The sequence below is a fragment of the Dendropsophus ebraccatus genome, chromosome 1 (assembly GCF_027789765.1).
Source record: "Dendropsophus ebraccatus isolate aDenEbr1 chromosome 1, aDenEbr1.pat, whole genome shotgun sequence".
NCBI classification, from domain to species: Eukaryota; Metazoa; Chordata; class Amphibia; order Anura; family Hylidae; genus Dendropsophus; species Dendropsophus ebraccatus.
The window spans coordinates 192,250,468-192,267,733 of NC_091454.1; the positions used below are offsets into that span (position 1 = coordinate 192,250,468).

The 17,266-nt window shown below is 41.6% G+C and overlaps 1 protein-coding gene across 1 annotated transcript in view; it reads right to left on the reverse strand.

Moving 5' to 3' along the window:
- Positions 1 to 17,266, reverse strand: part of ANTXR1 (ANTXR cell adhesion molecule 1) — a 121,537-nt gene that overhangs the window by 47,090 nt on the left and 57,181 nt on the right. Inside the window, exons 13-14 of the mRNA XM_069943121.1 lie at positions 13,634 to 13,729; positions 10,666 to 10,707 (exon numbers count right to left, since the gene is read on the reverse strand). Of these exons, the coding sequence (XP_069799222.1) occupies positions 10,666 to 10,707; positions 13,634 to 13,729 (138 nt within the window). The remainder of the gene's footprint in view (positions 1 to 10,665; positions 10,708 to 13,633; positions 13,730 to 17,266) is intronic.

Genomic DNA, 17,266 nt, shown 5'->3' on the forward strand with positions numbered 1-17,266 from the left:
ATACTTTAGGCAGCTTTAGCCTGGTTAGAATAAAATTATGGCCTAGATTTATTAAGCTATCTTGCCTTCATAACTCTGGGAGTTGCTGCAATTCCTTAGAACAGTTGGCTCAGCTGTTTTTGGCCCTCTGACCCCCCCTCTATCAGCCACAACAGGGCTATAGGGGGCTTGGATACCCTTGTTCCTTTATGAGAATACCCTTTTAAACACTTGCTGATTGTTTTTTTTCTATAAGAACTAACTGCTGTTGGTCCTAGCTATGATCCAAAAATGGGACTGTCCAAAGTATGTATTATTATTGGAATTGATCAGTCTCTAAATAAGTTAATTCTTATACACTATGATACACTTATTACTTTTAGGTCATACCTTAACTTTGCCGAAAATTATTTAGCTTATATGTGAATCATGGGGTAGTTATATAGTTATTATAGGGCATATACCATTATATGGAAGTTACCACTCTGAAACCCTGTTACATAATTCCTCAAATGTTACCAGCTTTTGGTTACATACTGTCTGTAAGGGTAACATTAGATGTGGAAATCTTGGTTTTGGAAAGCAATGAAGTCAAGAAATGAACGTGTCCACATGTGGGATCTGGGTGTCTATGCGGCTCCTCCAGCAAGCCAACCAACACTGTGAAAATTATACTTCTGATAGTGGGATCTGGCTTCAGGACAGCTCGTCTCTGGAAATATATACAACTCTATTATGGTAATATGTGACTCTGCAAATCTCCATTGAAAAATAAATGATTGGATTATATAATCACATTTCTTGCCTACTTTAACAGCTATATAACATATAGTAAGACTTTTGTCTATAATAGAAAACAATTACTTTGAAAGGATACCAATGGCACCCAATGGACTTTAGTAACCTCTAGGTACCTGAGATGATGCCTAGCATTTCACAAAATAGTCTTATTTTTAGTGGAATCTGTGACAGAACCATTGAAAAAGCGAAGAAACTAGTCAAACATATACAGGAGGGAATGTAATGGTCTATTTGACCCAGGCTCATCATGGTATATAGCCTCATCTCTATATTTCAGGTCTGGGCTCAGAGCTGGGCTGTTAACACTGACATAGAGCTTAAAGGGGTATTATTTAGTATTTATTCACTAAATAACACACATTACAAAGTTATAGAACTTTGAAATGTGTGTTATTTAAGTGAATGGCCCCCTTCCCCGTGTTCCCCCCATCCCCAGAAGTGTGTTATTTAGTGAATAAATGTGTAGCACCACAATACCCTTTTAACTTCTCTTACTTTCATGCCCAATCAAAGTACATACTCCTCTCTGCTATACAATGATAAAGTGCTTGAGAAACTGATGCACTCGGTTTGCAAAGTGATCAGAAAGGAAAGGAAGAAAGAGTAGCGACAGTCACAGCACAAACATGGTTGCACTAAGCACTGAATGGCTACTGTTGTTATTGCTAAAAAGCTGGGGGGGGGGGGTTACACTAGGAACATCTGCTGTGAGGGTTTTAGTTGTTCAGAGATGAAAAAAAAAAACATGATTTACTTTTGAGGAACAATGTGGATCATCTTTAGTAGACAGGCTTGCAGGTACACAAACCAGGTTTTCCTACGCTCTTTCCTGTACATAGCACATACTAATCCATACCCACACTTCCTGTACTTTGTCCTGATCTAGCTGTTCTTAGAGACAGATTTCCAATGACAACAGGGAGAGAAGTTAGATACCTATAAATGAAGACTTTAGAGCTGTTTCTCTGGGGTGAGGAGCCATTTTTGGTAAAGAAGTGAGGCACAAATGTGTTAGGAGGGAAGTTGTTTGAAACGACAATGAACATTTACGCATGATAGCAGCAGTGGTAGCTGTATTTCGCACAATATATTGCATTGAGTTCTTCCCCTGAAGCACTGCTGTTTTTGTAAAGTGAAACCAGGTAATTGGTAAAACCAAACCAGGCCTTACTGCCAAATAGGTTGTGATAGCATCAAAACAGAAATACTGCAGCAGCCAAAGAAGGTGGAATAAAACAGTTCATGGATAGAAGAATAGAATACATGAATGTGTAAACTACTGTACAACACCCCAGAAACCTCCTGGAAAGATCAGTCCATTCCAATTACAATATTACATTGGCTGTGATTTTTGACAGGATACAGGCCAGACTTAAAATTAAAGGACAAGTCCGGCGAAAATTATTTTTTTATATGTTATTACTTATGGAAAGTTATACAATTTTCTAATGTACATTAATTATGGGAAATGCTCATATACTGCAATTTCCCTTAATTTAGTGTATCAGGAAGTGTTAGAATTATCTCTGAAGCAGTGACGTCACGACCAACGGTGTAATTCCTATGGAGTGTCCAGCAGGGGGCGCTCTATATATAGAAGTCAATGAGTACCATTGACTTCTATATATAGTGCGCCCCTGCTGGACACTCCATAGGAATTACAGTGTATGTAATGTAATGTAATGCACTGTACTGTTGTGACTTTATGAATACATTTATGGAATACTTTGGGGAGCAAGTGTCCTTGCTCCTCAAAGTATCCCATAAATGTATTCAATGAATACATTTGCAGGGCACCGAGCAGGGAGGGAGAGAGGTGCCATCTACCTCCCCCCCCTTGCTCGGTGCTGGGAACATATACAAAGTACTACTCCCCCATTATCTGCAGATAATGGGGGAGTAGTACCTTTTGCTATCCCTATCACCGCCCGCGCCGCCGCCGCTCACACAAGGGCTGCTATTCATGCCCCCCGCCGCTCCCCCTCCTCCTCCCGGCATCAAACTTACGATCGCGCTGCTGATTCCCCGCCGCCCGCGCCGCTCCTAACTACCCGCCCCGTTCCTGGCCGCCGCTCTCTGCTCATGCCGGCCGCGTCAGACCGCCCCCACCCCGGCCGGGGACACCAGGAAGCGCCGTGCTCCTGGCCGGGGTGGGGGTGGGCTGACGCGGCCGGCATGAGCAGAGAGCGGCGGCCAGGAACGGGGCGGGCGAGCGAGCGGGCGGGTAGTTAGGAGCGGCGCGGGCGGCGGGGAATCAGCGGCGCGATGAATAGCAGCCCCTGTGTGAGCGGCGGCGCGGGCGGTGATAGGGATAGCACAGGTACTACTCCCCCATTATCTGCAGATAATGGGGCAGTAGTACTTTGTATATGTTCCCAGCACCGAGCAGGGAGGGGGAGGTAGATGGCACTTCTCTCCCTCCCTGCTCGGTGCCCTGCAAATGTATTCATTGAATACATTTATGGGATACTTTGGGGAGCAAGGACACTTGCTCCCCAAAGTATTCCATAAATGTATTCATAAAGTCACAAAAGTACAGTGCATTACATTACATTACATACACTGTAATTCCTATGGAGTGTCCAGCAGGGGCGCACTATATATAGAAGTCAATGGTACTCATTGACTTCTATATATATAGAGCGGCCCCTGCTGGACACTCCATAGGAATTACACCGTTGGTCGTGACGTCACTGCTTCAGAGATAATTCTAACACTTCCTGATACACTAAATTAAGGGAAATAGCAGTATATGAGCATTTCCCATAATTAATGTACATTAGAAAATTGTATAACTTTCCATAAGTAATAACATATAAAAAAATAATTTTCGCCGGACTTCTCCTTTAAATGGTCAAGGATCAAGAGATATTATAGCCAATCCTGGCTTATGGAGGAATATTAGAAGAAAGTATGCCTCAGTGATCACAGAAAAGCAGTGAACTTTACACAATTAGGGAATGTCTTAAAGAAAATGAAGTCTCAGGTATAACAGAATTTTTTTTGACTGGTTCTGAACTGAAAACAAGACACATAGCTCAACATACTACTGTACATAGTACTACTGAAACCTTAAAGGGATTGTCCAGCGAAAATCTTTTTCTTTTAAATCAACTGGTGTCAGAAAGTTATATAGAGTTATAATTTACTTCTATTTCTATAGGGGATTCCTCATAGCAAGTCATGTGCATCGATATAGTAACATAAGGCGCTGTTACTTCTGGATAGAAGCATAAACAATATCTCCAAGATCTTTTCCTTATATTTTTATGTATTGGATGCTGGTTGACCTACTTCTGCCTGCCTGTTCATGCTTCGTGCTTGAGCTGAAAGGGGAAATCCATGAGTCAATCTGGAATAAATTCTGCTTATTCAGCATTGGTTTCTAATTAAAACATCTGCGCTAATGATAAAGCGCATCAGATCCGCCGCCAGCTATAGACTATAATGAGTTCAGGCAGCCACAAGCTTACAGAGAAACAAAATATATTTTTAGTTACTATTAAAGAGAGGAAAGACAGCACATCCCGTGCGCACAACTATTCCTATGTTTGTTTACTGGCATGGTCGTACATAGAGGTCACATACTGCTGGGCCGTTCAAGGATTTCATGGCTCTTTAGAAGATGTTCATCCTCAGTTGAAAACTATTACAGAGTATCATCAGCTTTCTACCATTTTCTGATCTGTAACATAAGTCTACAAACTATATCTAGTAACAGGGCATTAAAGGGAATGGACTCAACGTGACCATCCTATGCACATGTCCAATGACAACATATCAGCCACTAACATGCAGTAGCTTTTACTAGTCTATTCATCTGAAAGTAAAAGAGTAAAGGGTTTGCTTGGTGTCTCAGAGGGATCCATGGTGCTCAGACAATCTCCATGGCCATTCTTATATGAGACAAAGTTAGAGAAGTTCCATGAAAGTAAAAAAAAAAAAAAAAAACGTAATAAACAACGTATACTCACCCATTCCCGTGCCTCCGTAGTGCCGCTCCGGAGTCCTGCTGATGGCCGCTGGCTTTCATTTTTGCTGAAATCCAGGAACGTTATGTACCCAGCTTCTCCAGCTGCAATGTCATGACCCAGCTGATCAATTGCCTGCTCAGCCAGCTGAGCTGAGAGGGTAATGGGTCATACAGGTACTTGATATTGCAGCTGGAGAAGGTGCAGGAGGCCAGCGGCTGTCAACAGAACCCGGGAGAAGTTAGAGCATGAAGATAGGTAAGTATAGTTTGTTTATTAAGGTCCTAAAACACCCCCGGATGATAAATGGCAGATAGATGATAGATAATGGATAGTGTATTGATAGATGATAAATGGTAGATAAATGATAGATGGTACTGATGGATGGTATATAGATGAGAGAGGGTATTGATGGATGATAAATGGTAGATAGATAATAGATAGTACTAATACATGATAGATAATGGATAGTAGATAGATGATAAATGATGGATGGTGTATAGATAGATAATAAATGGTACTGATGGATGGTAGATAGATTATAAATGGTAGATAGATGATAGATGGTATTGATAGATCAAAAACAGCGCGCGCGCGCATCAGAGCTGCCCGTAGCCCACAGTGGCCGGATCCACTTGCTTCACTGAGTGAACTGACAGGACATGTCAGTTTTTTCCAGCGCCGCATGGTATCCCGGCCGGAGCGTATATGATGTGTGTACGCTCCAGCCGGGATGGCATTGAAAATAAGGCTATGTTCCACCCCTCAAAAATACGGCCGTAGTTCTGCGGTGAGAACTACGGCTGTAGTTTTACGTAGTGTGAACATAGCCTTAATGTGTATGGCTAGCGTTTTACTCTGTTCCCGCCATATTTGTAGTGCATAACGGGTATATACAATATGGGGGAGATTTATCAAACATGGTGTAAAGTGAAACTGGCTCAGTTGCCCCTAGCAACCAATCAGATCCCACTTTTCATTTTCCAAAGAGTCTGTGAGGAATGAAAGGTGGAATCTGATTGGTTGCTAGGGGCAACTGAACCAGTTTCACTTTACACCATGTTTGATAAATCTCCCGGTAGGAGTCTCAAAAAAGGTCCAATTTAGGTGCCAGACCTATAGCCCTGAGATACAGTATAGGGCTATGTTCACACTGCGTATGTTTCTGGCCGTAGTGCGAACCGCGAATATACGCACGTAGTTTTGAAGTTAATGCGTTCGCTTGAAAGTATACAATATACGGCCGCACAGTGCACACTACGTATGAGCTTACGGCCGGATCGTATACGGCGCCGTGAAAAATGAACAAGACCATTGTTTGAGGACGGAAATGTTGAAACTGACAGCCGTGGATTTCCAGCCAAATTGAACTTGATTTTTCGATCCAAAAGGTTCTGTGTGGTTTGCGGGGCTGGGCGAAGATTTCTAAGTAAATGACCTGCCTCAGATCGCTTCGAAACAAGCTAGGGAAGCATAACTCTACTACGGGCGTATGTTCGCGGTTTGTACGCATCAGGCCGCATGTCTATTTTTCCCACGGCCGTAGTTTCAGCCGCACATGTACGATGGCGTACGAAATGCGGCCGGACTCGTACGCAGTGTGAACATAGCCTAGGGCTGTATGGAATCATATAGTGGCCCATTTGAAAAAAAAAAAATAGGTTTGATACTTTTCTTCCCTTGGTAATGAATATCACAGCTCGTTTTACGCTACAGTGAAAACAAACCCATATGACATATGTTTTGCTAATTATAACCTAGGAAAAAGTTTGACATATATGCCAAGAGCATTTCAAAGTGTACATGGCGAACATATACCACAAAAGTGCTACGAACAAATCCTCCGCTGTAAACATCACCTAAGGCTTACAAGCGTACGCAGTATATCACAAAGGGGACATCTCAGCATTACATTTAGATAAAACACAGCGACAAGAACGTTTTCTTTAAGTAAATGCATTTACAAGACCACAGCTGACAAGCTGTGCTTATTCCACAGAAAGGCTCAAATAACTTCAAAGAGTACAAAGGGTAAACAAGAAAACAAAGTCCCGCAAACAGCAATCCAGTGACGGCACGTGTTTACGGGTTTTGAGATCTGACCTCAACAAGGAACATAGGGTACTGCTTTATGGGCATAATAAAATTTCTTTGTATTTTTTTCATTGCTTGATGTATCATCATTGACCTAAGGTGAACTACTCACAGGATTTGAAAAAATGAAAAATAGACATAAAATCTATATATGAAAAAACATAAGTAAATAAATAAAATGTTATGCTTTATTAGGCTATATTCACACTATGTAAGTTCTGCGGTACTTACATAGTGCTGCAGGCTGAGGGAATCCCGGCCGGAGTGTATGCACATGGTCAGTTTTCTGCATCCGCTATTCACTAAAAAGCGGCTGCAGAAAACCCTGTCAGTTCACACAATGGTGCGTGTGGCTCCGGCCGCACGCTCTTTTGTGTTCAGTGGGGAGTTCTGATGCGGGCACGCACAGATGTGCTCGTATCAGAACTCAGGGACGCTAAAGATCATGCAGCCGGTACTGCAGTACCCTCTGGAATGATCTTTTCTGAGACCGGCCGTTCTGTGACCCGGCCGGGCCACGGAGCAGCCTGTCTCTTACAACGTGTGAACATAGCTTTACAAAGCTTTTTATGACCTTTAGCTTTCTTCTACATACCTCAGACTCTGAAATACATAGAAAATAGAGGACTCCATAGCAAAGTTTAAACTGGGGCCCCACATGGTGATGATTTTTGGGTGCTTGCTTTCTCTTTCATACCCTTTGCATGATCTTGGGTCAATAGCTCACCCCCTTATTTGTTAACAGTGCCGTTCCTGTAGAGAGCGGAGAGAGAGTTCTGCTCATGGAGGAAATGTTCATTTTCCCATTGTGGGAAGATTATCACTAATCACTATCAATTAGGCAGTATGGTTTTGACTTTTATTGAGCAAAAATTTGCAAAAACGGATGAAAAAAATGGATTGCAAAAACGTAGTGTGAACCCAGCCTAAGCATGGACCATAACACTGGAATTCCCTTTCGGCATGTTACTTAAGTGCTCAGTATCTGCAGCTGAAGACTTAACAAAAATACAATGTAAGTCTATGTTCACACAACATATCAGTCACGGAACGGCTGGTCTCTGCCTGGATCATCGCGGCCGGTACTTAAGTACCGGCCAGATGATCCGTCCGGCTGCAGAGCTCTGATGCGGGCGCATCAGAGCTTCCCATAGTGCACATAGCTCCGGAATTCACTGAATACTGACATGTCAGTTATTTGCGGCCCCGTATGGGATCCCGGCCGGAGCGTATACGATGTGTATACGCTCAGGCCGGGAACCCATATCAGATAAGGTTATGTTGCGCTCCGCAAAAAGTACGGCCGTTGTTGCCGATGGCAACAACGGCCGTACTTTTACGTAGTGTGAACATAGCCTAAAATTGTAGTTTGCTGTGAAATCACAACTTAGTAAAACATATAACATTTTACCCAGCAAAAACATACTTTTCAGTCCTAACATAGCAAAGTCGCGCACACTATTTACAAGTCTCCAATTGCCAACTACATCTCAATATATCTTAAGTTACAGTATGTACCCTATATTTGAACATTTCTATTCCCATGCATTGTTTAATATAAATGAAAGAAAGAGGAGTTGGCTTTATATAGCTTTTAAAACAAATTACCATGTGATCGTATAATGGGAAACATCTTGAGCTTCATGATTTTTAATATAAATGTAGGTAGACGTGCAGTCCATCATGCCAAGTGCCACCCAAATAAATACATTCAATGCCGCTGGGTTGCGGGCCAATTTTTTGTTTTTATAGGACCAAATGAATATTCATTGTACAGAATTGAAAAAAACTCTTTATAGGGTGAAGCTTATTGCTTATTATATTATATACATATGCAATCTATTTCCTACATGTGAAGATGCATTAGATTTTAGTCTACGTTATATATATGTTTTTGCTTTACAAAACATCATTTTTGCAGGCACACCCTGGAAAATACAATGTAATGGTCGGAATAATGACTAATGCCCCCTATGGGTTCTGAAAACAATTTCCTTTTCCTTTTTATCAACCTTGTCCTCACAGCAACCTTTCTTCCTTTGTAGGTATGGACCACAAACAAGCATGTTCTCCAGATGCCGAGGATCCTGTCATCCCAGGTCATGTCCTTACCCAATGCCCCATCATACCACGAGGGTGCAAAACATCATCTGGTTGGCTTTATACCTCTCATCCATAAAAATAATCGCATTAAAATATTTCCACTCGCAATCCATATGGAAGAAATGCTAAGACTACATTCCGAGACTTTAAGGAAGACCATAAAAAGGAAAAACATGAATTAAACTTTAAAAGAGCTTAGTAGGCTTAAAGCTTCTGTATGGTGCAGATTAAGCCTGCCTACACATGGCAGATTGCTCATATTACCTCACATGGCTATTAGGGACATCTAACCTGCTGATATGTCCCTATATCACACGGGGTGCTGAGGATGAAGGTAAGTTTCTCACATTGATCCTTGCGCCGTTTTCGCAAACTTTGTAGTTTATTATATATGGAAATTAGATGGTTTGGTGCATTGGGGCAGGACGACCACCCTCAGTTATAGATCCGCCCTGTCCGGCTCATCCTTCCTGATGAATATTCATCCGTCACTCTGCGGTGATGAGTGCGGTGGTGAGCGAACCGCCACCAATATTCATTAGAAGGGTTGGATCAGCCAAAGCAGAAGCAGGGTGTGGTAGCCCTGTACCCTGTGCACCAAGCCACCTAAATTTTCATATCTAATAAACTACAAAGTTCACAAAAACAGCGCCAAGGATCAAGGTAGGAAAATTACCTTCATCCTCAGCACCCCATGTGCTATAGGGATATATCAGCAGGTTAGATGCTTCCTTTTAATACATTTCTTTATCTGAATATCTATAGTTTTTTATAAAGGTATTTACGTATTCATCAAAATGACCAGAAATGCAGATCTCAGGTGACTTGGAACATGATATGTGTGTTTGATTCATTGGTGGATCACGGCCCCATCATGGACCCATAACATCTACAGGCACGTGATTGGGACCATAGAAATGAATGGCTCCAACATATGTCCACAATTGGGAACAGGAGATGCAAAAGTGCAAAGTAGTACATTGGACCATTTTTTTGCAATTAACGATAAACGATCTCAAACAACCGCTACGACAAACGACCTTAAATTGTTCACCCTATTACACAGGACGACGATCTTTACTTATGGTCCTTCTTGCGCTTGTCTTTTCCTGGCTGATAGACCAGGGAACTACCAAAGGACGTGTTATTAAACTGAACGATGTTTGAACAATTTTCGAACGATCAACGATGAAAATAGGTCCAGATTCTATCGTTGGTCGTTTAACTGTTGCCTGCTATTACACAGAACGATTATCGTTTAAATCTGAATGATCTAACGATTTTTCAAACGATAATCGGCCCTAAGTGTAGGTGAATAGAGTTAAATTTGTCCTCAGGGAAGGGGCCAGTATAGTAGGTTTTTATTCTAGTAATTACATGGTGCTTATCAGTCAGAGATATATCCCTATAAACCTTATCCTAGTCCATATTTCTGAGGACAAAAGAAGGGAGAAGATAGAGGAGTCAGAGACAGTTGACTCCTGGGGGAGAAGTTACACAAGAGTCCCAGAGCAATTCTTAAAACTTTTCAAGGTAGATGTTGCAGAAACTCTGACTGGCTGTAACTTCTGGTCCCAGTCACGTCACATGTTTTGATCTGTGACAGAGCATGCCTGCATTTTACCCCTGGGATATCACATATCCATTTCGTGGCCCATATTAGATGTAAAATTCACAAGCTCTAGTATAGGTCATGCTAGTAAAGTACATTTCTCACCTCGCTGTCTTCTTCTGGTGGCGGGGGAGGTGCTTTGATCATCTAAAATAAAAATATATGACGTTTAGTTCTCATTTCTTTGTTAATAGCATAAAATATTAAAGGAGAAGTCCGGTGAAATTCTTTATTAAAGTATTGTATTTCCCCCCAAAAGTTATACAAATCACCAATATACACTTATTACGGGAAATGCTTATAAAGTGCTTTTTTCCCTGCACTTACAACTGCATCAAGGCTTCACTTCCTGGATAACATGGTAATGTCACTTCCTGGATAACACGGTGATGTCCCTTCCTGGATAACATGGTGATGTCACTTCCTGGATAACATGGTGATGTCACTTCCTGGATAACATGGTGATGTCACTTCCTGAATAACATGGTGATGTCTCTTCCTGGATAACATGGTGATGTCACGGCCCGACTCCCAGATCTGTGCGGGCTGTGGCTGCTGGAGAGGATGATGGCAGAGGGATGCTCAGTGTCCCTTCAGTGCCCTGTGTCCCTCAGTGTCCCCCTGCCATCATCTTCTCCAGCAGCCACAGCCCGCACAGCTCTGGGAGTCGGGTTGTGACATCACCATGTTATCCAGGAAGTGACATCCCCATGTTATCCAGGAAGTGACATCACCATGTTATCCAGGAAGTGACAAAACCATGTTATCCAGAAAGTGACATCCCCATGTTATCCAGAAAGTGACATCCCCATGTTATCCAGAAAGTGACATCCCCATGTTATCCAGGAAGTGAAACCTTGATGCAGTAGTAAGTGCAGGGAAAAAAAGCACTTTATGTGCATTTCCCGTAATAAGTGTATATTGGGGATTTGTATTACTTTTGGGGGGCAATACAGTACTTTCATAAAAAATTTTGCTGGACTTCTCCTTTAAGTGATACAATTAGGGAAGAGCAATTTTGGGGGTATAGTGTCATAAAGGAGAAAGGTTTTCAAAGTGAACATTTTACAGTGACATTTACAGTATGCTCACAAAGCTAATAAAAGGAGTATAAGGAAGTACAGAATATTAGCACTGATTCCAGTTGCCCCTGGTAAGTACGCTCATACAGTCAGAACACCCCCCCCCCGAGACAGGGCTGGTTTTCATCACTCTTCGTGCAGTTATAGACTGGAGTGCAGCATTTGGCTTTGTTTCTGTACATTAGTCCAGATTTTCTATACATGTCAGATTTCCAGGAATTTTTATTGCTCGGTACAGCTGTAAACTAGAGTAATTAACCAGCGGCCAAACACATTGCTTCCACTCAGCTCATTGAGAAACATAGGAGGCCCAAAGCTTTATGCCTCACTGACAGCAAAGAAAGCTTATTCTCTGCTTGATAAAAAGCGAGACTGTTTTTCCATATACTTTCTATATAAATTCTCCATGGTTTTTAACATCTCTGCTTGCCGGGATTCCATTGGAGCTTTACATAGGAAGCTGATAGCAGATAACAAACATCTGGTCTATTTAGTCTACTTTTATATTACTTTCTTTATCTTATCCTAGGAAAGATATATGTTTATCTCCAGCATACATGAATTGTAGAAATCTAGGCCAGAAATCTTGATGTCAGTGAGGGTGCACAGGCAGCTTTCATGCCCCTAGATCTATGAAGAGGCACTGGCAGAGCATTGCTTAAAGGAGTACTCTGGTGAGTTATTTTTTCTTTCAGTTCAACTGGTGTTAGTATATTATATAGATTTGTAATTTGCGTCTATTTAAAAATCTCAAGTCTTCCAGTATTTATCAGCTGCTGTATGTCCTGCAGGAAGTGGTGTATACTTTCCAGTCTGACACAGTGCTCTCTGATGCCACCTCTGTCCATGTCAGATACTGTCTAATTCAGTAGCAAATCCCCAGAGAAAACCTCTCCTGCTCTGGACAGTTCCTGTGACATACAGAGTTGGCAACAGAGAGCACTGTGTCAGACTGGAAAGAATACACCACTTCCTGTAGGACATACAGCAGCTTATAAGTACTGGAAAACTGAAAAATTTTAAACCTAAGCCATTTACAAATCTGTATAACTTTCTGACATAAGTTGATTAAAAACTATTCTTTTTTTTTCTCTGGAGTACCCCTTCAAGGCTGCATTCACTCATTCCGTGTATACAGTCCGTGCACAGAACATGTGCTGCGGACAAGCTTCACAGACCTCCCGGTATCATATTAAAGGGGTTATCCAGCGCTACAAAAACATGGCCACTTTCCCCCTACTGTTGTCTCCAGTTTGGGTGGGGTTTTGAAACTCAGTTCCATTGAAGTAAATGGAGCTTAATTGCAAACCGCACCTGAACTGGAGACAACGGTAGGGGGAAAAGTGGCCATGTTTTTGTAGCGCTGGATAACTCCTTTAATTATAATGCTGAGAATGTTGCAACTATTTTAATCAAACTTTCAACTATTTTGGAGTTCCTGGCATCATAATGATACATGATACCAAGAGGTCTGTGAATCCAGTCTGTAGCACGGAGTGTAGTCACGGAATGTGCAAATGTTTCGTCCACGTGCAGTAGCAGTAATATGGGACCTACTAGTAGAGTATGGGGACAGGGGACATCTTAATTTGACCACCCCTTTAAGTAAGTTATTAGTGGTCCTTGAACAGACTCCATGATCTATGGTCCAGTAACTACTACCAGCTTACTTACTGTCTGCAGAATGCAGAAGGGACCAGAAATACTTGCTCTATTTCACGTTCACCCACCACATAAGTTAATCCTCGGACTATAATATTTAAGTATCCAGCTTGTCTAACAGTAATAAAAGCGGATTTATGGGGCATGTGTTATGTGTAGAGAAGAATAAACTGATGATTCCCCACCGCAATGAAGGCTATTTATACAAAGGCGACCGGCAGGATTAAAACACTGAATGCAGGAAAACAACTGAGGTTACGCTCATTCCGCCAACACAAGGTCACACCGGGTCCCTGTAATATAATGTGACGGTGAGATCTGACACTTACCACAGTGCAGCACAGGGGCCAGAACCACCACAGCAGGGCCAGGACCAGCAGGAGGAATAAGATAAGCAGAGCGATAGCCAAGATGGTCCCATCTGCCTGTAGGATATAAAAACAGTAAATTCTTATTGGGTGATCTGATTCTTGCGTAACTCTATATCAAGTGTGATTTATTAGTGATTATTGATATATTAGTTATAACATTCTTACTGTCATATAGGAAAACTTTTGACAAGTCGTACAAACCTGTCTAAAGTTTTGAGAGGTTGAGGTCTAAGTTTTCATTGGTTGACTTATAGTACTATATTTCAAGGCCCTATTACACCAAGTGATTATCGGCTGTATTATGGCTGATTATCGGCTGTTATGGACGATAATCGCTTGGTGTAATAGCTCCTGTTAAAAGGCAGTGATCAGCCGATATCGTGCATTGATCCTTGTCTTTCAACATGTTGAAAAAAAGTAGGACAGTAGCCACGGTCTGCTGCCGCCACTCTTATTACTATCTCCTATGGGTTCCTCGATGATCTAAAGATCATCTGGGGAGCCCCTCCCGCAGCTCCCCTTATACCCCCGCTATTACCCGCTCGCTGTTGGCACGTATAAGATCAGCCCATGTAATAGGGCCTCAGGTTTGATTGGTTGACATCTAGGTTTTGATTGGTTGAGGTCTAAGTTTTCATTGGTTGAGGTGCTACCCCTTTCATTAAAGGGGTTGTCCAGCGAAAATCTTATTCTTTCAAATCAACTGGTGTCAGAAAGTTATATAGATTTGTAATTTACTTCTATTAAAAAATCTCAAGTCTTTCCATACTTATTAGCTGCTGTATGTCCTGCAGGAAATGGTGTATTCTTTTCAGTCTGACACAGTGCTCTGGCTGATATAGGAACTGTCCAAAGCAGGAGGGGTTTTCTATGGGGATTCACAGAAAACCGAGACAGAGTTCCTGTCTCGGCCAGAGATGTCAGCAGAGAGCACTGTGTCAGACTGAAAAGAAAACATTTCCTGCATGACATACAGCAGCTATTTGAGATTTTTTAATAGAAGTAAATTACAAATCTATATAACTTTCTGATATCAGTTGTTATGAACAAAAAAGATTTTCGCTGGATAACCCCTTTAATGTTTATAAGTTTTGTGGTGTGACCACCATTATAATATTGTAGCTTGTCTCCTGGAAACTGGTGCCCAATTGCTCATTCATCAGTAGCAATAGACTCGCATTGTGTTTTCATTATACATTTAACATGTACGCTGATAGAGGACCCAGCATGTATGCATATCCATAAGCCTCCATTTACCCAATGGAGGCCAAAAAAGTGATCCTTTTGGTCTCTGTCAGGAAGAATAGTGTGACTGATCTGACTATGCTATTCTATCCAGGATAAAATCCCCCTCCCCAAAAACTATATATTGCATGCTATTTGTTTAAAGAGGTACTCTAGCGGGAACAAAAATGTTCTCAAATACACTGAAAGTTATACAGATTCATAAATGACTTCTATTTAAAAATCTCAAGTCTTCCCATACTTATCAGCTGCTGTCTGTCCAGCAGGAAGTAGTCTTTTCTTTCCAGTCTGACACAGTTCTCCCTGCTTCCACTTCTGTTCATGTCAGGAATTGTCCAGAGCAGTAGGAAATCCCCATAGTAAACCTCTGGACAGTCCCTGTCACAGACAGAGGTGGCAGCAGAGAGCACTGTGTCAGACTGGAAAGAATACACCACTTCCTGCAGGATATACAGCAGCTGATAAGTAAATAAAATTGAATTACAAATCTATATAACTTTCTGACACCAGTTGATGTAAAAGAAAACATTTTTCGGCAGAGTCCCCCTTAAAGTAAAAATTCAACTAAAATGACCACAATTGGGAATAACAAAGGGGTATACAGATCAGAAAAGTTATGAAGTAGTGGTAAACTTGTCTGTGGTATATGACCATCCAGTATGAAATCACTTGATTGTGTCCGGAAGACAGAAACACCTGGACCCATTGTTAGTCGGTGTCCTGACATTGGATAGCATATCCTACAGACACAGAACTGAGTCTGAGGCCCAAGACTCAACAGAAAGACCTCCGTCTCTCCATTTATTGTTCCAAGATGTGTTGGAGAGCGTCCAGCCCTACTTTGCCTCACTGCCTCTACTTCATTATAACACATTTATAACAAACGTCACACAAATCAAATAGAATCTCTACATGTTAATGACCATTATTACCCAGTCTGTTCTAGTATAGAAAATAAAAGGATTAAAAACCACAAAAGAAAAGATTGAGGAAATGTACACAGCAGAGGGCTGACTGTGACTTGTGCTTGTCTGAGCTAATGTTCATTTCATATTAATCCTCTAGACTGAGCTCCAGCGCAGGAGAAAGGTTACCGGGACAATCCACAGAGGAACAAAGAAAAATGATGTTAGACAAAGCCACTGGATTCTGATGATGTCATCCGCTCAGAAGTGTGGAAATTCACCAGAAATACAGTAAAAGAACTGTACAGAAAATCAATCGTTCCCTATGGGAAAATAAGGGTCTTTATACACCTAGCCATTTCTCGGCTGTTGGAGCCGCAGTGCCTTTGCGAGGCCCAGGCTGCACGAACAATCTTTGTATTGTTCGTGCAGCCCGGAAGACTGACAGCACAGATATGTATATAGTCTTAAAAGGCAGATAGCGGTCGGCACCACAAACGTCCAGCAGCAGTCAGGACAGAGGTAACGTAATTAATGCACCGGGGTGCTCCGTGTAGAAAAAAGACAGATGCAATAGCAAATAGAAAAAACAGATCCGGGCACTCACCGGTAACGTAGAATTGTTTTATTCAGGCACTATGTTCAGCGGGGAAAGGAGGACAGGTGGAGGTGCGGGCGCACGCTACCCCAGGGGTAGCGTGCGCCCGCACCTCCACCTGTCCTACCTTCCCTGCTGAAAATAGTGCCTGAATAAAAGAATCCTACGATACCGGTGAGTGCCTAGATCTGTTTTTTCTATTTGCTATTACAGATATGTATATATATTTGTGCTGTCAGTTTAAAGGGAATGTGTCATCAGAAAATGACCTATTGTTTAAAAATAGTTTTTATGTTAAACATAGTTTAAGTTTTTTATTTTGTAGTTTTTTTTTCTACTTTACCATTTTTCTACCTATATTATAAAATAATCCTAACATTTTTCAGTTCTCATTCTCACCACTGTGGCTAAAACTAAGCTGAGACTTCCGTTTGTGTCTTTGTTGATGAGGGGAGGCTGCTGTAATGTACAGCATTTCAGTGACATGTTACACCAGTAGATAGTGGAGACAATAGCAGCTCCCTGTGGAATGAGCTCTCCAAATGTTACGCTCAGAAATGTTTAACATTAATGTTTAACAAGGGGACAGAGTTTGTCTATTGTCATCTATGTCCATGAGCCTGGCTATAAAGCATGTTATTAATCGCTGTTAAGATTAACAGGCAAGATGGCAGAAAATAGAAACAGATTAGAATGAAAGAATTATTTTTTGTATCAAATTCTAATCAGTAAAATAAAATTTAAGTGACTTTCCTTGTCTCAAAATAAAGAGAATGTAAAATTTTGCTATGTTATTGAACAGACGTGGAGGACTATGGGGGACATTTACGAAGCGTCCGCCTG